This window comes from Crassostrea angulata, chromosome 10 (assembly GCF_025612915.1).
Source record: "Crassostrea angulata isolate pt1a10 chromosome 10, ASM2561291v2, whole genome shotgun sequence".
Lineage (NCBI taxonomy): Eukaryota > Metazoa > Mollusca > Bivalvia > Ostreida > Ostreidae > Magallana > Magallana angulata.
Window position 1 is genome coordinate 32,620,552 of NC_069120.1, and position 23,037 is coordinate 32,643,588.

The 23,037-nt window shown below is 34.3% G+C and overlaps 1 protein-coding gene across 1 annotated transcript in view; it reads left to right on the forward strand.

The window, feature by feature from the left end:
• LOC128165840 (bifunctional methylenetetrahydrofolate dehydrogenase/cyclohydrolase, mitochondrial-like) overlaps positions 1–22,497 on the forward strand; it is a 63,676-nt gene extending 41,179 nt beyond the window's left edge. Inside the window, exons 4-7 of the mRNA XM_052830691.1 lie at positions 15,915–16,022; positions 16,599–16,817; positions 17,108–17,227; positions 20,515–22,497. Coding sequence (XP_052686651.1) covers positions 15,915–16,022; positions 16,599–16,817; positions 17,108–17,226 — 446 coding nt within the window. The 3' untranslated portion in view covers position 17,227; positions 20,515–22,497. The remainder of the gene's footprint in view (positions 1–15,914; positions 16,023–16,598; positions 16,818–17,107; positions 17,228–20,514) is intronic.
• Positions 22,498–23,037: the final 540 nt, after the last annotated feature.

Below are 23,037 nucleotides of genomic sequence, written 5' to 3' on the forward strand. Positions count from 1 at the left end.
AATTAAGGACCACACCCGTTTTCAAGGGGAGATAATTAGAAATTAATGAAAAATTTCGAGAAATTTTAAAAAATCTTCTTCTCAAGAACCAGAGAGCCAGGAAAGCTGAAACTTGTGTGGAAGCATCCTCAGGTAGTGTAGATTCAAAGTTGTGAAATTCATGACCCCCAGGGGTAGGGTGGGGCCACAATGGGGGGTTGAAGTTTTACATAGGAATATATAGAGTAAATCTTTAAAAATCTTCTTCTCAGAAACTAAACAGCCAGGAAAGCTGAAACTTGTGTGGAAGCATCCTCAGGTAGTGTAGATTCAAAGTTGTGAAATTCATGACCCCCGGGGGTAGGGTGGGGCCACAATGGGGGGTCAAAATTTTACATAGGAATATATAGAGTAAATCTTTAAAAAGCTTCTTCTCAGAAACTAAACAGCCAGGAAAGCTGAAACTTGTGTGGAAGCATCCTCAGGTAGTGTAGATTCAAAGTTGTGAAAATCATGACCCCCGGGGGTAGGGTGGGGCCACAATGGGGGGTCGAAATTTTACATAGGAATATATAGAGTAAATCTTTAAAAATCTTCTTCTCAGAAACTAATCAGCCAGGAAAGCTGAAACTTGTGTGGAAGCATCCTCAGGTAGTGTAGATTCGAAGTTGTGAAAATCATGACCCCTGGGTGTAGGGTATGGCCACAATGGGGGGTCGAAGTTTTACATAGGAAAATATAGAGTAAATCTTTAAAAATCTTCTTCTCAGAAACTAATCAGCCAGGAAAGCTGAAACTTGTGTGGAAGCATCCTCAGGTAGTGTAGATTCGAAGTTGTGAAAATCATGATCCCTGGGGGTAGGGTGAGGCCACATTGGAGGGGGGGGTGTTAAAATTTTACATAGAAATATATAGAGTAAATCTTTAAAAATCGTCTTCTCAGAAACTAATCAGCCAGGAAAGCTGAAACTTGTGTGGAAGCATCCTCAGGCAGTGTAGATTCAAATTTGTGAAAATCATGATCCCTGGGGGTAGGGTGGGGCACAATGGGGGGTCGAAATTTTACATAGGAATATATAGAGTAAATATTTAAAAATATTCTTCTCAGAAACTAATCAGCCAGGAAAGCTGAAACTTGTGTGGAAGCATCCTCAGGTAGTGTAGATTCAAAGTTGTGAAAATCATGACCCCTGGGTGTAGGGTGTGGCCAAAAGGGGGGGTCGAAGTTTTACATAGGAAAATATAGAGTAAATCTTTAAAAATCTTCTCAGAAACTAATCAGCCAGGAAAGCTGAAACTTGTGTGGAAGCATCCTCAGGTAGTGTAGATTCAAAGTTGTGAAAATCATGATCCCTGGGGGTAGGGTGAGGCCACATTGGGGGGGGGGGGGGTGTTAAAATTTTACATAGAAATATATAGAGTAAATCTTTAAAAATCTTCTTCTCAGAAACTAATCAGCCAGGAAAGCTGAAACTTGTGTGGAAGCATCCTCAGGCAGTGTAGATTCAAATTTGTGAAAATCATGATCCCTGGGGGTAGGGTGAGGCCACATGGCGGGGGGGGGGGGGGGGGTGTTGGGGTGTTAAAGTTTTACATAGGAATATATAGAGTAAATCTTTAAAAATCTTCTTCTCAGAAACTAATCAGCAAGATGATTCTTTATAATTGTTAAGACTTTGGCTCCAGGACAATTCTTCGGTCTCACAAGAAGGTTCAGAGTTTGATGTAGCTAAATATCCCATATATAAACAATTGTAAAGGATCTTTTTGAGAACTGCAATACTCAACATTTGATATGACTAAAAATTGAAGCAGGCAGCTATTTAGGTCTTTCCACCTTTCAGGTGAAAGACCTTTTGTATTTCTTATGTTTTTTATTATTATTTTTTTTCTTCTCTTTTTTTCCAGGGTCAGCTTTTTTATTTCAAGAGATATTGAAACAATTTTTCCTTTATGTTATTGGCCATTAAAAGTTATGGTACCAAACGACCCTTTGCTTGATAACTCCCAGAACTTACAAAGTTATTGCCCTTGTGTACGAATAGCTTGTTATCGCTACTCCTCTGAAACCATAAGAGATAGAAACTTTGAACTTTTACCAATGTCTTCAGTACACTTAGAGGGTTCTCCAATTTATTCATACCGAAAGGATTTGAGCCCCCCTTCTAGTAGTTATTGCCCCTGAAAGTATTTACCTTTCTATAAAATCACTTCCAACTTTTTCATTATTTATCATAGAGACTTCGGACCACTTGGGATTGAAGCGTCTACCTTGGCCGAACAAAATGACATCAAGGTCAAAGGTCAATGTCATCTGAAAATCTCTCAATTATTGAGTTTTTAGATCTCTTTTGTTTAGTGTAGTAAAGAAGAACTTTTTCATGGAAGTAGTAGGACATCTTGAGACATTTTTAAAATATATCCCCTTGGCTCCTTCTTTTAAAACGTAACAGAGTTATTGCCCCTTTTGTACGAAAAGCTTGTTATCGCTACTCCTCTGAAACCATAAGAGATAGAACCTTGAAACTTTTACTAATGTCTTCAGTACACTTAGAGGGTTCTTCAATCTATTCATACCGAAAGGATCTGAGCCCCCCTTCTAGTAGCTATTGCCCCTGAAAGTATTTACATTTCTATAAAATCACTGCCAACTTTTTTATTACTTATCATAGAGATTTCGGACCACTTGGGATGGAAGCGTCTACCTTGGCCGAACAAAATGACATAAAGGTCAAAGGTCAAGGTCATTTGGAAATATCTTAATTAATGAGTTTTTTTATCTCTTTTGTTTAGGATGGTAGAGAAAAACTTTTTTATGGATGTAGTAGGACATCTTAAGACATTTCAAAATATCACCCTTTGACCCTTACCATGTAACAATTATAGAGTTATTGCCCCTATTGTACAACATGCTTGTTATCACAACTCCTCATTAACTGTTAGAGAAAGAGACTTGAAACTTTTACTAATGTATTCAGTAAATTTAGACGCTTCTTCAATCTATTCATACCAACAAGGTCTAAAGTCCCTTTCTAGCAGTTATTGCCCCTGAAAGTTTTAAATATTCAATAAAAACACAAATAACTTTTGAATCAATAATTATAGATACATCGGACCACTTGGTATTGAAGCGTCTACCTTGTCAGATCAAAATGACATAAAGGTCAAAGGTCAAGGTCAAGCATGAAAAAATGCAAACTTAATCGTTTGACACTTTTTTTTTGTAAAGTTACGCAGAATAATACTTTATTCTATTGAAGCAATCTTATTTTAAACATAAAAAACAATGAGGTGGAAAGACCTCTAATTGTTCGAGAACAATTAGTCTACTAGTTTTTCATTAGAATCTTTTTGTATTACTGTAGTGAGTTATTGCCCTTGATTTATTGATTCTTGATTATTTTAATTAATGCATCCACTGTTAACCAATTATTGCGATGATTATTTTTATACAATAATAAAACTTTAATGTATATAAGTTGTTCTGCATAAGAAGTTTTGGGTTAGGCCGGATTAGTTTGTTTATTTTTGATTTCCAATTTTTAGATACTATGAATTATTTTAGGCCGGCACATATATAGGGACAGTGTCTACAGCATGATGATGAGCGACTGTTTGGGGTTAAATTTGAACAGGTACTAATAGATTGAGTGTGTGGACATCCCTGCTCTATCTAATCTTCGATACAGAGTGTGCGGTCATTCCTGCCCTGTATCACATTAATACAAGTGTGCAGTCATACCTGCTTGTATTGGTGGTGGTTGCGGCGGTGGTGCTTTGTATGGTCATCCCTGCTGGTGTTCAGGCCTTTCTAGCACAAGTGTGTGGCACTCCCTGCTTGCGTTAGGTTGAGCTGTTGGCGCAAGTGTGCGGTCATCCCTGCTTGCGTTAACGTTGGAACCTGTTGAGTAGCGTAGGTGTGCGGTCATCCCTCCCTGCGTAACATTGAGTCCCTATATATGTGCAGGAGCGGTGATTAAAGTCTGCTCTTGTAAATATTGGCAGCAATCAGGGCTATCCGAGTTCCAAGGGGGGAAAATGGATTTTATTTATACAGGATCTACATGTATTATTGTACATTGTCCAGATTGTTTGTATTATGACTCCATTAAGCTGACTTTATCATACCTATTGTTCCTCAGGTGAGCGATGTGGCCCATGGGCCTCTTGTTGTCTTTATGTCTTAATTAATGAAAAAAATTATTTTTTTTATAAGTATTCTATCAACTGACAATGCAAAGTTTTTGTTTGTCAATGATAAATTCTTAGGAGCTAATAAGAACATCAAAGACAAGTGTAGCTGAATTCATTTGTCCAAAGGGAGTTATTATCTGAGCCATGGTTCAGATGGAGCATGTGTTTAGGGGAAATTGATAATCTGTAAAATGGGTGATGGTTTTGGGGCTATTTTAAAACTGTTTCATGTAAACCAAAAGTTTCTATCATAAGGAAATAAATAATATCATTATTAAAAAAGAAGTTAAAATTTTTTAGACGTTGTTTAAATTTATTAGTCAAGTAAATTGATGAAGTGACCCTATTGGGCATTAATTTAAATGAAATTCAAAATTACCAATATGATTGTAGTGTTTTGGCAATTTTAAAATTGTTTGTAATATTAAATTTTCTTTTTTACACATTTTTACATAGTATGGTATTTATGGTAATGTTTTGGGAGTTTACTAAATTTAACAAGCTCATCAAAGAAAATCATAGTCCTTTTTGATATGGAGTTCCATTGTGCCATAGGAGAAAGTGAGGAAAATTTGAAACAACTAATTGCTTCTGTCAAGACTCTTATTAGAAAGATTAATCAACAGAAGAGCATTGCTTGGCTACTGGTATTTCCATTTATTGCAAAGGGAAGGGTTATTGTCAATTTGTTGGTTTTTCTTTAAATCAATTAAATTAAAAAAAGATATATCATCAGATACATACATTTGAAAATGTATTACTGTTATAGATACATGTATGTATTTACAGTGAAATTCTGACAATTTTGGTTTAAATTTTTCTTTGTTAACTACTTTTTGTCCCCCGTCGCAACGCGGAGCGGGGACATAGAAATGCCGGGCGTCCGTCCGTCCGTGTGTCCGTGCGTCCGTGGGTCCGTGCGTCCGTCCGTCACACTTTTTTGTAAGCGCTCTCATGCCTACAAATTTTGACGGATTTTCATTAAATTTATACCAAATGTTTATACCACTATTACCTTGGTCAAGTTCGAAAATCAGCATTGGTCGATACTTTTTGTTGGAGTTATGGGACTTAGACTGCAATAATGACTCCGTTTTATCAAAAAATTTACCTTGTAAGCGCTCACATGCCTACAAATTTTGACAGATTTTCATTAAATTTATACCAAATGTTTATACCACTATTACCTTGGTCAAGTTCGATAATCAGCGTTAGTCGATACTTTTTGTTGGCGTTATGGGACTTTGACCACAATCATGACTCCGTTTTATCCAAAAATTGACCTTGTAAGCGCTCTCATGCCTACAAATTTTGACGGATTTTCATTAAATTTATATCAAATGTTTATACCACTATTACCTTGCTCAAGTTCGAAAATCAGCGTTAGTCGATACTTTTTGTTGGCGTTATGGGACTTTGACCACAATCATGACTCCGTTTTATCAAAAAATTGACCTTGTAAGCGCTCTCATGCCTACAAATTTTGACGGATTTTCATTAAATTTATACCTAATGTTTATACCACTATTACCTTGGTCAAGTTCGAAAATCAGCGTTAGTCGATACTTTTTGTTGGCGTTATGGGACTTTGACCACAATAATGACTCCGTTTTATCCAAAAATTGACCTTGTAAGCGCTCTCATGCCTACAAATTTTGACAGATTTTCATTAAATTTATACCAAATGTTTATACCACTAATGCTTTAGTCAAGTTCGAATATCAGCATTGGTCGTTACTGTTTGGTGGAGTTATTGGACTTTGACCACAATCATGACTTCGTTTTTTTCCAAAAATGACCTTGTAAGCGCGCTCATGCCTACAAATTTTGACGGATTTTCATTAAATTTATACCAAATGTTTATACCACTAATACCTTGGTCAAGTTCCTAAATCAGCCTTGGTCGATAGATTCGATACTAGTATACTGCTTGACCGGCAGGGGACCCTGGAATTCTATTCTTGTTTTTTTTACAATTCTAGAATTTTTTTTTTGTATGTGTTCCAAACTTTTATTATTCAATTCATTTATTTGCCCCATTTGAAATTAGCCTTGCGGGGGTATTAGTCCCATTAGGACAGTTCTAGTTAAATCTTTTTACAAAGTAATGGGGGGAGGGGGGATAAAATAAAGGGAACTGGAAGTTAACCGTGAACACCAACTGAAAATTTAGTTATTTATATTGCATATAATCTTATTTTCGGTAAAAATGGTATTCCATAAAGGTAAATATGTCAAAGATTAAGTATATGCTAAAATAAGTGTAAAATTCGGATATTCATTTTTGGTTGATCTACCGAGGGGCCACATGGCACAATATCCTTTGAACGACCATATAAAGCCAGTGTTGATCAGGTGAGCGATGTGGCCCAATGGGCCTCTTGTTTTGTTAAAGAAATCACAACAAAATTTACCCCTATGTCATGCCACGACTCAACAAAAACCAACGGAATCGTGCTGTTGGGATGCTGCAAGCTGGAATGGCACAATATACTGTAGCAAGACACTTTTGAGTTCATCGGAACACCATCCAGTCATTATGGAGACGTTTTCAACATTCTGGCAACACTCAGGATGGACCGCGCTCTGGGCGCCCTTGTGTGACGTCACGTCAACAGCACAACAACATTAGACTTGTCATCTGAGAAATCGTTTCCAGACAGCAAGTTTGACTGCCCGTAGCATTCCAGGGCTTCGACCAATTAGTCCAAGAACTGTGTGTAATCGTCTGCGCGAGCAAAACATCAGACCAAGACGTCCAGCGGTGCACCCAGTACTGCTTCATTGTCATCGTATCGCCAGACTAGCCTGGTGCACACGACATCTGCGATTCAGAATACAGGACTGGGCCAATATTCTGTTCACTGATGAATCAAGATTTCATTTAGATAGCAGTGTCAGCCGTTGTAGGGTGTATCGTCGCATTGAGGAGCATTACCAAGTTGTGCAAATTTGGTGGAGGTAATGTTATGGTGTGTGATGGAATATCAGCACGTGGAAGGACCCCTCTACAAATTATCAATAAAAATCTCAGCGGTGTATGCTATCAAGATGAAATTATTCAGCGTCATGTGATACCCTTCATACAGAGACATCAAAATCACATCACTCTGCAGCAAGACAACGCAAGGCCACACTTTGCATGTGTAGTCAGGGACTTGTTTGTTCAATTTTCCCCCGAATTGTCGCCGATCGAGCACATCTGGGATGAAAAGGAAAGACGTTTACGCCATTTACCAAATCAGCCAGTGACATTGGCTGATTTAGGCCAGGCTTTAACCAACATCTGGAACATCCCTCAAGCATTTCTAAACACTTAAGTGGTATCAATGAGACGTCGCTGTCAAGCATGCGTGAATGCAAATGGTGGTCACATGTGTTATTAATTTTGTTATTCAATTTCAAACAACAGTGACTTTCAAGTGTGCTGAAATTGACGTTATTCGACTTTTACATTAATGTGTTATGAGATGTTGTTACGAATACATGTGTTAACAGTATTACCGTATTTTTCCGACGAATCGTCGATGCAGACGACTAGTCGAATTGCTCATTTTTAGCCAAAATTTCAACAAAATCCTACAATATGTCGATTCAGACGACACGTCGATCTCATCACTTCAAAATGGCGTATAAAACTGCAGTAACATTATCAGTGTATGATGCCATGATGTCCCCGATACCAATTATTATTAATGATTAACATTTAAACAATTATACTTTATACTTATGCATCATATTTTCATATACCGGCAACATCTACAAAGTCGCTGGCACTGTAAACAATTCCGGATATCGTGTGATGTGCAAAACTAAACTTACTTTGACAGAAATATTTTATTCCCATGTATTAAATAATCACCCACTCTGACCATCGCCAATGTATTCGTCATTACGTAACCAGCCACCTGTTGACTCGGCGCATGGTCAATGTTTGTTTAACAATTTCCGGTGTCAGAGGCATGCACCTGTCTCGTGTTGGACTTCAAAGGGGGTACTCAAGTGCAGAAAGCTTAGCAATTACTATGATTTGATGAAACTTGTTTACTTTGTATCCAATAAATGCAGTTACCGGGTACACGCTATTGTTTTACATAAACACTGTTAGAAATAGATCGATCATTTGTACGACTTGAAAATGATGATGTACGACATACATACGTTTCCTAAATTTTTTATTTAACAATAATCAAAGAATTGGACAATAATTAATCAATGAACTATAATCACTCTTATAACGGTACTCTTTATATACACAGGGAGTGAAATTGCCGTATAGATGTCAGCCTTAGCAAGATTATATTAGCACAACCGGGATCAGCCTACCGTATAAACAATAGAGTTGATAATTGCTGATTACGTATTTTAAGATTGATTTTGACCATAAAATATTTCTTATTTATACTTTCCACTAACAACTCTTTACTAATAAAATAATAAAACTTGAAAACATTCCCAGGACCTACTGCAATATTTTTTTCCATTCAAGTTTGGTTTAAATTTTACTGCGCAATATTATCTTCCCACTATAGTCATATATGGAATCATGTGACAATGTGTTTATAAAAAAGGAACGGTAAAACTTTTAATTGATTAAATTTGTTATTAATTTTGTTATTCAATTTCAAACAACAGTGACTTTCAAGTGTGCTGAAATTGACGTTATTCGACTTTTACATTAATGTGTTATGAGATGTTGTTACGAATACATGTGTTAACAGTATTACCGTATTTTTCCGACGAATCGTCGATGCAGACGACTAGTCGAATTGCTCATTTTTAGCCAAAATTTCAACAAAATCCTACAATATGTCGATTCAGACGACACGTCGATCTCATCACTTCAAAATGGCGTATAAAACTGCAGTAACATTATCAGTGTATGATGCCATGATGTCCCCGATACCAATTATTATTAATGATTAACATTTAAACAATTATACTTTATACTTATGCATCATATTTTCATATACCGGCAACATCTACAAAGTCGCTGGCACTGTAAACAATTCCGGATATCGTGTGATGTGCAAAACTAAACTTACTTTGACAGAAATATTTTATTCCCATGTATTAAATAATCACCCACTCTGACCATCGCCAATGTATTCGTCATTACGTAACCAGCCACCTGTTGACTCGGCGCATGGTCAATGTTTGTTTAACAATTTCCGGTGTCAGAGGCATGCACCTGTCTCGTGTTGGACTTCAAAGGGGGTACTCAAGTGCAGAAAGCTTAGCAATTACTATGATTTGATGAAACTTGTTTACTTTGTATCCAATAAATGCAGTTACCGGGTACACGCTATTGTTTTACATAAACACTGTTAGAAATAGATCGATCATTTGTACGACTTGAAAATGATGATGTACGACATACATACGTTTCCTAAATTTTTTATTTAACAATAATCAAAGAATTGGACAATAATTAATCAATGAACTATAATCACTCTTATAACGGTACTCTTTATATACACAGGGAGTGAAATTGCCGTATAGATGTCAGCCTTAGCAAGATTATATTAGCACAACCGGGATCAGCCTACCGTATAAACAATAGAGTTGATAATTGCTGATTACGTATTTTAAGATTGATTTTGACCATAAAATATTTCTTATTTATACTTTCCACTAACAACTCTTTACTAATAAAATAATAAAACTTGAAAACATTCCCAGGACCTACTGCAATATTTTTTTCCATTCAAGTTTGGTTTAAATTTTACTGCGCAATATTATCTTCCCACTATAGTCATATATGGAATCATGTGACAATGTGTTTATAAAAAAGGAACGGTAAAACTTTTAATTGATTAAAGACAATGCACTATTGTTTAATAACTGTTATTCTTATGTATTCTAGTGTTAACAGATGAGTGAAAATGATAATAAAGATGAAAATTGAATTCAACAAGTAATTTTCAATAACACAGCCAGCTCAAGATGATTAAAACCAAGATTTTTCATACTATTTTTCACAATTTTCTGACCTCAAGCCTTAGACAAGTCGATCAAGACGATAAGTCGAATGCTCTGCTTCAGAGGAAAAAAATACCGACTTATTGTCGGGAAAATACGGTACAAAAAATAAAATTTGTTCATTGTAATTTTTAAATGTTTTTTTATATATTAAATAATGCACAGTTTCTTTTTTCCGATAGTATATATTAATAATTTCTTATGAGAGAAAGTATAAAATAACAAATATACATTTCAACTAACTACTTACTTTTGTCTTCGTGATGACAAAAAATATGTGATAACATGCAAAAAAGTTTATTATATTTGTTAGGAGAGTGAAGTTAGAATATGTTTTATCGTAAATATGAATAATGTCCTACGGAGCCAGTTTAACAAAGAAAATATGTGTACGTTGGTGAAAAGGTGTTGAATTCTTCCATTCTATGGATTAAAATTTTTAGTTGAAAGGTATTTGCAGTGTCAAAAAGGTTTGTTGTGATGAATTTGACTGTTATTTTCAAGGCAACTTCATTAACTTTCTCTAAAATCGTCCTGGAGAGTTTCTGCAATTTTCTGCAACATTACAAATATAAGGGAGGCATTTTAACTGTGGTGAGGGCCTTTCCCGAGACACAGTTAGATTATTCAAACTAAGGAAAGTGTAGTAAAATTAATAGCATTATTGTAGGCTTATAGCTTTGTTATGTAAATGTCAATAACAAGGTGTGTTGATGTACCTATTTTGTAAATAACCAAAATGCAATGTCAACCCGTGGAGGCACAGGTCAAAGTCCAGTTTACTAAATACATGTAGCTCAGATATTTTGTATAGGACTCCATATAGCTGATTTTATCATGGCTAAGGTTGTTCAGGTGAGCCATTTGGGCCCATGGGCCTCTTGTTCCAATACATGTATTGAAATATTTCTGATTTTAACATATTTTGAAGACTTTTTATAAAGACATAAATTTACAAATTAAAAGCTTTTATATTGACCATTGAAAGAGAGAAAATCTGGTTTTAGTGATTTATTTCACTCAAATCCATTTTTAAAACCCTAGTAAAATTCTAATTTGTTTGGAAAACACATTTTAAAATGTCATTCTGAATTTCAAATCTTTAATTAGTTTGCATTTTTTTAAAAATCTGGCATAATTGTTATTTTTTAATAAAAATGCTAATTACTGTGAAAGTGGTTATTTACGCTCGTGGTAAAGTACACGTTTTTCGACCGTCAAACATTACGTGTGGGTGTTAAATACACAGTCGCGTGTTCAACCACATATAATTTACGCGGTCATTGTTTCAGTCATCTTGACCGAGTTATTCCCCTTTGAATACTACATACTTAAATGGTAGTTTTTACGCCGGAATAAATGATGAGTATTTATTGAGAACATCTCACGTTATTGTTACATTATAGGACTAAAACCTAACAGATCACTGTTCTCAATTCAAAGTATTGAAGAATTGCAGTCAGTCAAGATATCTATTTTGAATTATTTCAAAGTTTCGACTAAACAAGGAAAAAGTTGTCTCCTGAATCCCGATCGAACTCCAGAAAAACGGACCTTGATTGAAAATTTAAGTGAATTACAGGTGAATCTCAATAACTCGAACTTCGGGGGGCCATGATTAAACTTCGAGAGATCAAGAGTTCGAGAGATCGAAAGTTTTAAAAAATCCGGAAATTTTTGTTCCAGATTTTGGTTCTAAAATTATAGTAGCCGGAAATTTATATTTATAACATGGAAGGATAGGCTGACATGATTTCAGTCGTATTTTCTGCTACATTACTTCAATTTAAACAATACAAAACTTTTTCACGTTAAAAAACTTTAAAGCATATTATGTTTTCTTAATCATTACGTTAGAATATTTTAAATAAAAAGCATTTACCGTAATATTCACAAGTTGTTGAAATTAATAGATCACTTACAAATTACTTATGTTCACAGCAACCACTTCGAGTTATCAAAAGTGAAAAACAATGAAATATGTATAACGGGACCCAGGTTTTACTTCAAGAGATCAAGAACTTCGAGAGATCGGAGTTCGAGAGATCCAGAGTAAATTTGCTTAGTTATATAGAGAAAAAAATTGGGACCGTGAGTTCACTTCGAGAGATCAAGAACTTCGAGCCATCGAGTGTCACCTGTAGTTGATGAAGAATATAAAAAATGGCCGGAAAGAGGAAAAAAAGGAAAAGAGGATCATATACGCGTTACACCCCGGATCAAAAAGCAAAATTGGCAAGGTACGCGATAGATAATGGTCCCGCTAAAACTGCCAAACATTTTTCCAAAAAATGTGTTTAAAAATAAATGAAAGTTCCATAAGAACCATTCGTCAACAGTATTTGTTGAGGCAGAAACTTAGTAGTAAATTTCCATTTAATTTTAAGAAACCTTTTATTTACAGACCCTGAAATGTACTACTACACCAAAAAAGTGTGCGACTTTTGTGCGAGAAACATTTAGTGTAAACCATTTATCGTTTCGTGTAAACTGTTTATTGATTTGTGTGAATCGCGAAGCGTGTCGGGTAAACCGTTTTGCGTTTTGGGCAAAGCGTGTAGCGTTTCGGGCAAAGCGTGTCAATCGTTTCGAGCAGAGCATGCAAGAACTGTGTGAAACGTTCATCAGATTTCGTTTGGAACTCTCTGAGAATTTAAATGTTTCAAAATGGCTCCCTTGTTTTACATTACTTCAAACTGTTTGTGATTGGCAAAACTCTTTAGGAGGTATTCTCATGAAAAAAAAAAATCTAGAAGAAATAATATACTTATCTTTGTTACAAAATTGAATTAATTATTAACAAACAAAAGAAAGGTATATGTGTTAAAAGAAGACTAGTTACAGAGTGCATGTATTACATTTTTATACGATGTTTCAGTGCTGGTACAATATTAAATTCGCCATACATAAAAATTATCAAATACAGTTACATGTAGTAAAACATGACTTCTATAGAAACAAACCTAAATCAACTTTTACTTACACGATCATGCCTTGATAAGCATGTATTTTTTTATTTACATCGATAACTTTTACTGAGACTATCTGGCTGTGTTCAACCAGCACACATAACCTCTGATGTCGTGTAAGACCTGCACCTGGCTGAACCTGTCAATAAACTCTGTGTATTTGTTTTCATTGGATGGTTACGTGTCTCCTTTTTATGTCAATAGCCAATAGAAATTTAATGACCTCAAGGTAGTAAGAATTAGTATTTGATGAAGCACACAATGTTTGAAAAAAATTAAATGTAAACATAGAAAAAAATTACTTTTCATTTCTATGAACTGTGGGAAGTAAATTCTTTGGAATCCCGATGAAAAATATTTCTACAATTAATTATTTTAATTATTTAAACACTGTTAACGGAAAACACCAAGTCGTAGAAGTTATTAACACACAGGGATTTGCCTACAATGTACACATGCAGTTACTTATTATGGGAATCTATATGGATGGCACTTAATTCAAATAGATTATGATAGATACACTGTACGCCATTATACCGATTTCAGTTTGTAATCATATGGATTTTATCTTTGGTATTGATTATTGAGTTCCAGTAACTTTTCCTGGATTTTTTTTTTAATATTTACGGCATTGATTGGAATCATGGATATTTCTTTTGAGCAATAAATATACATGTATATAGTAGTATTTTTGGTTAATTCTGTGAATAAATGTTTTTTGGCTGTGAATATTAGTATCAATTTCATTTAATTAATCAATTTAATACTTATGTGCATATATGTTTCTAGTATCAGTATTTCTATTATTTCGTGTTTTCTTATAATTATTTCTTACAGAGTCAGGGGGAAAATCCGCGAGGACCTGAAGAAAACGAAAATCGAACAGGATAAAAAGGTGTCCAAAGCATGTGAAAAGCGAGCAAATCGTTTCATGCGAGAATTGTTTCATGTAAACTGTTCAGCGTTTCGTGTAAATCGTGCAGCGTTTCGTGTGAACCGTATAGCGAGCGTGTAGCAAGCGTGCAGCGAGCGTGTGGTGTAGTAGTACGTTTCAGGATCTGTATAAAACTTTCTATAAATAGGTAAGGGTCTCTTAGATGACTGCCTATACTTTAATGAAGATACTGTATACAGGGTTAATTTTGTCCCATGTAATTTCCGTCCTTCTACCCTTGCAAACAGTTTTGCTCTGCCATGAATTCGCCCAGTCACAGTTGTTACTTAATATTAGACATTGAAAATCAACAAGTCTTAAATTCGCCTGCTGACAACAAGGGTGAAATGGTTGAAAATTAAATGGGGGAGAGTAATTCCCTGTATACAGTATATATTACTTCCAATCCCCCCCCCCCCTGAAAAAAACCAAAACAAAACAATCAATTGATTAAATCAAAATCAGGATAGGGAGTTGGGGAGACCTCAGCCTCAAATGTTGATAATTTTAGTGGTGTTAATTGTAGACAATATCTTTCTAAACTATTTTCATCAAGAATCGTTTCCATGTCATTGTCTACATTCTTTCAATATTGGAACAGAGGATGGAACTTTTCTTCCTTCTGTACACATGAATAATGTACATGTTATATATACAGTTGATATTTTCGATTTCAGTTGGTTGCTGCTTAACTCATGGTCATACTATTTTCTATAATATAGTGAATTGATAAAAAAGAATCAAGCCTTATCCCGGCATCTGAAAGTGTCTAAATATCTACATGAAGAATGACTTATCATTCTGCACATGTATGCACATGTATACTATTGTACCCTGCCCATGCATTATATAAATATTTTGAATTTTACACAAATTTTGGAGTTAATTTCTGTGCATTGTTTGTTCAATCAAATGTACGATTGCACATATATATTTGGTTTCTGAAATCTCTTATATCTGCCTCTTTCATATCAACTGTATTTCTCTAAAATTTCATTATGTTAAGAAGTGTATAGGCATTTGTTCTACTTTCATTAATTTACACTGTTATGAGCAACTTCAACTACGCACATTCAGTGGTATAGTATAACGTGTACTTTCAAATACATGTATATGAATTAGAAAATTGATCCACTACATAAAATCATAGCCTCATGCAAAGCAAAACAAAATTGGCATAACTTTGTGAGTTGGACTAACTTAAGCCCAAATTTACGCCTTTTTGAGAAACGGGCGCCTGATTGTTGACTGCAAATTGTCAAAGATTTCTGAGCAACTATTCATCACAGATGCTTGAAATTTTAACACACTTTTTGTTAAGGCATGCTATATGGTATGATGCATTTTTGTACATATTGGACATCAACTTCCTGTTAAATGACAACTTTGCTTAATTTGTATATTCACATCAGAGCGGGGGTATTACTGGTGAGCATTGGCTCACAGATATCTTGTTGTCACTGTTTGTAATATTTCTTATTTCATTAGAAACAAATAAACATATGCATTACATGTGAAAACACATTGAAGTTCCAAATTTTACTTCTTGATTTTTTTTTAATTAAAAAAAAGCTGTGTGGAGATTTTATTTACAATTGTAAAGAAATAATTGCCCTTTATTTATGTGTCACAAATCTTTATTTTTCAATTATTTTAGTTACTTTAATTAGTAAAATTAACATTTGCCCCAATTGGAATAACCATTTTTCGGGGGTATTAGTTTAATTAGGACAAAAGTAGTTCTTTTTTTTTTAATCTGCCTTATTTTCAAGGTTTTAGAGAATAAAAGCACTCTATGTCTAGCATATAATGTTATCTTTTTACCGAAGGATTTTTTTTTTTTGAAAATTCAATAGGTATTGAAACATTTGGAAAAAATGCAGTTGTCTGTGGCAGATCAAAAAATGTTGGAATGCCAATTGCCATGCTACTCCATGCAGATGGAATCTATGAAACAAAAGCTGGTTTGTTAGACTTCATTTCTGAAATATGCTTTTCATCACTTATCCAAAAGATGCATACCGCAACTATTTTTAGCTCACCTTAGCCAAAGCTCAATTGTTTTTTTTCTTATCAAATTTGAGTTTTTATGTTAAATTGTTATAGCAAATATATCTTTAAAAAACAGTACAACTTTTGAGTACTGTATATACAGAGGACTGCCATTCTGTCCCATCTTAGATATACTGAAGAGGGCTGGATGGTTGTGGTCAGTTTTAGACTATATTGATTCTCCTTAGGTGAAGAACTCAGATCTGTATGAAGGTGTTCAAAATGTTCAAATTCTAAAGCAAAATATTTGAGTCTAAATTGTTACTTTTTACCAAAAATATCACTTTTAAAATTTAATGGGAGATCTGATTGGTATTTTGATGACCATCCAGCCTTCTTATTGGCTCATTGATTTCATATTTTAAGATAATTTAACAATTTAAAACACTGTTAATAGGTTTTTCCAAGTATATGGCAAAAGAAGTGACAGTTTTTATTGCAGTTGTTAAAAATTACATGAACTAAGATTTGTTTTACTCTTTCATCAGGTGATGCAACTACAACTATCTGTCATAGGTATACACCAGACGATCAACTAAGAATATTTACAAAAACAGCAGACATTGTAGTCTCAGCAACAGGAATACCAAAACTTATTACAGCTGACATGATCAAAGAAGGGGCCACTATTATTGATGTTGGAATAAATAGAATTAAAGATGAAGAAACAGGAAAGACAAAAATTGTAGGAGATGTTGACTTTAATGGTATGTTGAGGCTATGCATATAGAACATACAGCAACAAAAAGAATTTTGCCAATTGTGACTCATTAAGTCTCAAGTGAGGGGTCTTCTATGATTTATGACTTGTGTGGTATTCCCCTAAGCTTTTATCAGGGGATAAAATAGAACACTTAGTTAGATTGACGTCACAAGTTACTTGATATCTTTATAGTATAAATTTACTTTGACTTCATCCTACTGTATTGAGCTAAATATGACATTTCTCTTGAAGTCTCCACTTTTCATTATTTGATTATTATTGTTTTCCATTCAGAAGTGGCAAACAAGGCAGGTTATATTACTCCAGTGCCTGGCGGTGTTGGACCAATGACTGTAGCCATGTTGACCAGAAACACACTTATGGCTTACAAAAAAGAGTACAGATTTGATTAAGGTATTTTTATACCAGCACTTTCCTAAGAAAGTTAAGGTATATTGTTATCCTAGCTGTTCTTGTACTTCGTCTGTCACATTTTTTTTCTCATACTGCTATTATATTTAATGCACTTAACTTATAATCTCTTAGAATATGATTTTGGGTGTTATGTTGATTTGTAATTAGATTTTGGACATTTCAATATAATCATAGGGGCCAATTAGTCGCTAAAAAATGGGGTTTTTTTTGCAAAAATCGTGCTTCCCAGAACTTGATTTTCTTACATTTTACACAGTGTCTAAATAATCTGATGGAATATGATTGGGGATGTTCTGTAGATGCACAATAAGGTTTTGGAAATTTAAATTGTCATTTAGGTGTTACTCATTTAGGTTTAGTAGAAGGTAAAAAATGACTTTTTTACAAAACCAGGTTCCCATAACGTTAACATTTTATGCATCAGCCAAATCAACTCTTAAAATATGATTGGAGGTGTCCAGTTGATGTGTAATTGGTCTCAGATACAGGTGACACTTGATGGCTTGAACTGCAATCTTTCACAGTTCTTGACTCTCAAAGTTAAAACTGGGTCTTGTTATACCATATTATTAGCTCACCTGAGCATCCTTAGGCAAAGGCGATTCAAAGTTGTGAAAATTTAAGGAACACGCCCTTTTGCAAAGGGAGAGTGTTAGGAATTATTTTCTAGAAATTTTCAAAAATCTTCTTCTCAAGAACCATTTGGCCAGGAAAGTTGAAAGATATGTGGAAGCATCCTCAGGTAGTGTAGATTCAAGGTTGTGAAAATCATGACCCTCGGGGGTAGGATGGGGCCGCAATGGGGGGGGGGGGAGACATATTTTTACATAGGAATATATTGAGTAAATCTTTAACAATTTTCTGTTCTGAAACCATTATGCCAGGAAAACTGAACTTTGTGTTGAAGCATTCTAAGGTAATGTAGATTTAAAGCTGTAAAAATTATGACTCCCAAGGTAGGGCGGGGCCAAAATGGGTGGGTCAAATTTTTACATAGGGGTATATAGAGTAAATCTTTAAAAATCTTCTTCTCAGATACCATTAGGCAAGGAAAGCTGAAACTCATGTAGAAGCATCCTCAGATAGTTTAGATTTAAAGTTGTGAAAACCATGACCCTCGGAGGTGGGGTGGTGCCACAATGGATGGGGGGGGGGGGGGGGGGGGGGGGTTAGAATTTTTACATAGGAATATATAGAGTAAATCTTTAAAAATGTTCTTCTCAAGAACTATTTGGCCAAAAAAGCTGAAACTTGCGTGGAAGCATTGTCAGGTAGTGAAAATTTAAGTTTATACAAATCATGATCCCTGAGGGTAGGATGGGGTCAAAACGGGGAGGGGAGTGGGGGTGACAAATTTTTGAATATAAGATTTTTTATACCACATTGTTCAGATATTTTGTATTATGACTCCATGAAGCTTTTTTCATGCCTAGTGTTGCTCAGGTGAGCAATGAGGCCCATGGGCCTCTTGTTAAAAAGTAGTGGTAATTGTATGTGCCGGGCCTTCTCTTGGTTAAAACACTTACAAGGGAGTGTTATTCAAGGGCAAACACTTTGGTGCAGGCATTACTGTCTTATGATAGCATCTAGTATGTTTTGATCTCAGCAATTACATTGTTTTCACATGAGTAAATTTAACTTTTTTGAAGAAGTAATTTGCAATTGTGTTTCAGCTATCAGCATTAGATTGTTTAACATTGGCTTTGTATGAGTAAAACATTTTAAAAACTATGAACGTTTTTATTGTAAAACAGTAAAATACATGAACAGGGTTTAGAATTGTCTAACTTGACACCTGGGGCATTAAAAATGCATTATTGCAAATCCAACATGGGTGTACAAGCTGCGATCGATAAACTGATGCATTGAGTGATGACACTATTAGGATTGCGAGTTGCAGTTTTTCAAACAAGCATTTTCATTGGCTGTTTAGTACCCTGATAACTGTTAGATTTGAAAAAAAAACCCTGTTCTGCATCGATTGGGTATGTCTCGGCCTTTATCCCCTCCTATCAACAACGAGTAAGCAGTGTAGTTTTTTTTTTTACTTTAATAAATCATACATGTATTGCTTATGCAAACTAAAGTTGTACGATTTTACTCAGAATACTTTATAAATCATCATCATCATCATCATCATCACCAGTCCCGCATTCAATTTTTTGCAATGTGTAAGTGTATGCGAGACGGGCCTTTGGTTTCCAACGATGATTTATAAAACCAAATTAGAGCATATTTCCATCACACAGCAGAATGGAAAATGTAGTGTATATGTTTCATAGCGGATGCAAAAGCAGCATTTTTATGATATCTCAGCATCAACTTGTGTGCAATATTACGCGTTCGAAATGTGTAGATATTGATGTTGCATGTGTATAATTTATTAATTAAATGTTGATTTTTTAAATCAACATATAATATTTGACTGAAAAAAATATTAAACGCGATATTAAAACAAGGTTAGGCTCTTCTTATTACAAAAAAAAAACACAGACGCAGAAAAAAAAATAGAAACAGAAAATTAAAAAAATGCGTTTATGATGCCGCTACTTTGATGTCGTTTTCTGAGCATTGTGACGTTAAAAGATAAGGGCCCTTTTCTCATGACGGCAGTCATATATATGATATCGTATCATATGATACAATATTGTATAATATGATTTTGGTTTATTTAATATATTATTAAATGAAATTGTCGTATATGATATTGTTATACTTGTATATAATATTGTATCTTATGATACAATATTGTATAATATGATATAGTATTATATAATATATTACTACAGGATACAATATTGTATCATATGATACAATATCATTATGTATCAAATATGATACAATATCATACAATACAATGTCATATGTTATGATATTGTGATGTATTATGTGATATGATATACTAATAGTATCATATAATACTAAATTGTATAATATATTAGATATTATGATATTGTATTTTTAATATATGATTAGATACAATAATGTATAAAACTACAATGTCATATGAAATGTAACAATATCATATTGCATCATTTTTTATAACAGTATTATATGATATATATTGTAAGTGTCATAGGATGCAATATCATCTTTTTTTTAATTTTTGTTCCAAATTGCAATTGAAATTTACACAGATTTTATTGGTCATCACTCAACACAATACAACATCAGTCGTAGCATGTACATCCATGTTGAATTTGCGATAAATGCAAAGATGAACTGTCATAATGCAATGGCCATTGAAACTAGTGATTCTTTTGTAGGTTGTTTTCTGTTTATTAATGAGTGTCTTTAAAGAATTGAGAAGATGGGACAAGATAATTAAGTGCCATGCCAAAATATGCAGCCATATGCATCAAATGTTATTGAGAAGATTTTATGTTTAACAGTATTTTACTATGGTTTTGTTTTATTATGACTCCGGTATTTTAGTGTGAAATTGAGTGAGAATTGAAATAATATATGCAGTTGGTGTGTACATCCCTATTTTGTAAGGAGTTTTTTTAGTGTTTGAGATTACTGGTTGAAAATTTTTACCTACATGTATTATTTTAACAAATGTGTTTAAGCAGCATTTATCATGGGATCTATATTCTGTGTATATTTATATATGCTTGAAAAAAAACCAGTAACTTGCATATCATCTCAGTGTAGAACTGAAATTGTTAAAGGGGTTATACACTAGTTTTTGATTGAATGCATAAAATTTATTTTTGTACTAACTGGAATATCACTGCCCATGGATTTTTTTACTATCATTATTGAGCCAAAGGCTCAAGTGAGCTTAACTGATTAATATTTGTCTGTTGTCTGTAATCATCGTTGTCATTGTATTTTTAGGTCACCTGAGTAAACATTTTTAACTTCTTGAAAACTACATGGCCAATTGTTACCATTTTTGGTGTGATGCATCTCTATGGTAACAGGAATGTAAATTGTGAAAATCATGACTCTACCACCCCTGGGGCACCACAGGTGGGGCCAAATATATAAAAAAAAATCTTTTTCTCTACTCCCACACATGTGAGAAAAAAACTGAATACATGAAGCCCTCCACCGAAGTTGTAAAATTATAGTAAAAATGTGTCAATTCTTAGAAAATCTTCTTCTCTTCTCCCATATATGTTTTAGAAAAACTAAAGTCATAGTTATGATGTTCATGAAGCCCTCTACTTAGATTGTGAAGTTCATGGTCCCTGGGTCAAGGGGTTCAGGCTCTAGGGTGGGGCCAATGTGGCCATATAGTAAAAACGTATTAACTCTTAGAAAATATTCTTCTCAACTCCCATTAAAACTAAATGCATGGCTATGATGAGGGCAGTGCCAATATAGCCATATAGTGAAATGTATCAAATCTTAAAAATCTTCTTTACTCCCACACATTTGGGAAAAATACTGAATGCATGGTTATAATGTCCACAAACTCCTCTACCCAAATTGTGAAATTCATGGTCCCTGGGTCAGGGGTTCAGGCAGTAAGGGCGGGGGCAATATGGCTATATAGTGTTAATGCATATAATGTTTTAAAATCTTCTTCTGTACAGTCACAAGTCTGTAAGAAAAACTAAATTTATTTTTATATTAACCAGGAAGTCCTCTACTAAAATTGTAAATTTCATGTCCCCTGGAGTATCGGTTTTTACTGTAAGATGGGGCCAAATTGCATGTATAGTGTTAATGCATATAATATTTAAAAATTATCTTCTCTTTTCCCACACACCTGTAAGGAAAAATGAATTCATAATTTTGTAGACCAGGAAGCCTTATAACAAAATTATCAATTTCATGTCCCTCGAGGTAGGGGATCTGACTTTAGGGCGGGGCAACATAATCATATAGTGTTAAATGCATATATTGTTTTTAAAAAAGTCTTCTTTACTTCTGCTGATATTGAATAAAAACTGCATATAAAGAAAGAAAATAAAGCCATCTATCAAAATTTAATATTTCATGTCTCCCAGTTTAGACATGTTTTAACAATGTCTACTGACACAGAATGAAAACTGACTGCATATTTGGAAAAAAACATTAAGTTGTGTTTTTTAATAGTATTTCAGGTCACCTTTATGTAAGGCAAGGGAAGCCCGAGGAGGGGGGGGGTATATATTAGTCTTCTTATTTTATTCTGCTCAGGAATTTCAAGGAAAGAAATTAGTAAATTCACATATCTAGAAAAGAAAAAGATTGAAGCTGTTTATCAAAGTTAAGGTATTTTGAAACCATTTGGAAAGAGTTCAAGGGGTGGGGGGGGGGGGGGGGGTTTAATGGAGTTCCCTGAAGCTTGTGCAAAAACACAGGTTGTGCAGATTAAAGTATTTTTTTCAAATCATGATTCTTGGGAGTACAATGAAGACACAATTGGGGGGGGGAGGGAAGAAAAATTGAATTTGATTCTATAATGGTGATTTGATCAGTTATGGCTATTGTTGCTCAGGTGAGTGATGTGGCCCTTGGGCCTCTTGTTCCTGTAAGTACTATGGGACAGAATGCATTTGTATAGTTCTCTCCTATTATCTATGTAAGAGACACCTTTCTGTACCGAACTCTAAATACACTGACTGTTCTACTTGTGAGATCAAAATCATACAATAATTTTTAAACTATGCTTTGTTAGTGCCACTGGGTTATATTTAAAGCTATGCACGCTATAATTTGAGTCAATTTTGAATGACAGTGAAAAAGCATGTGTTTGTCTACTTATAAAAGTTACCTTTATTCTGTAAATTACAATGGTGAATTCCATCTTGTTACAAAGATATGGATTTTTAATTGTTTATTTTATTTTT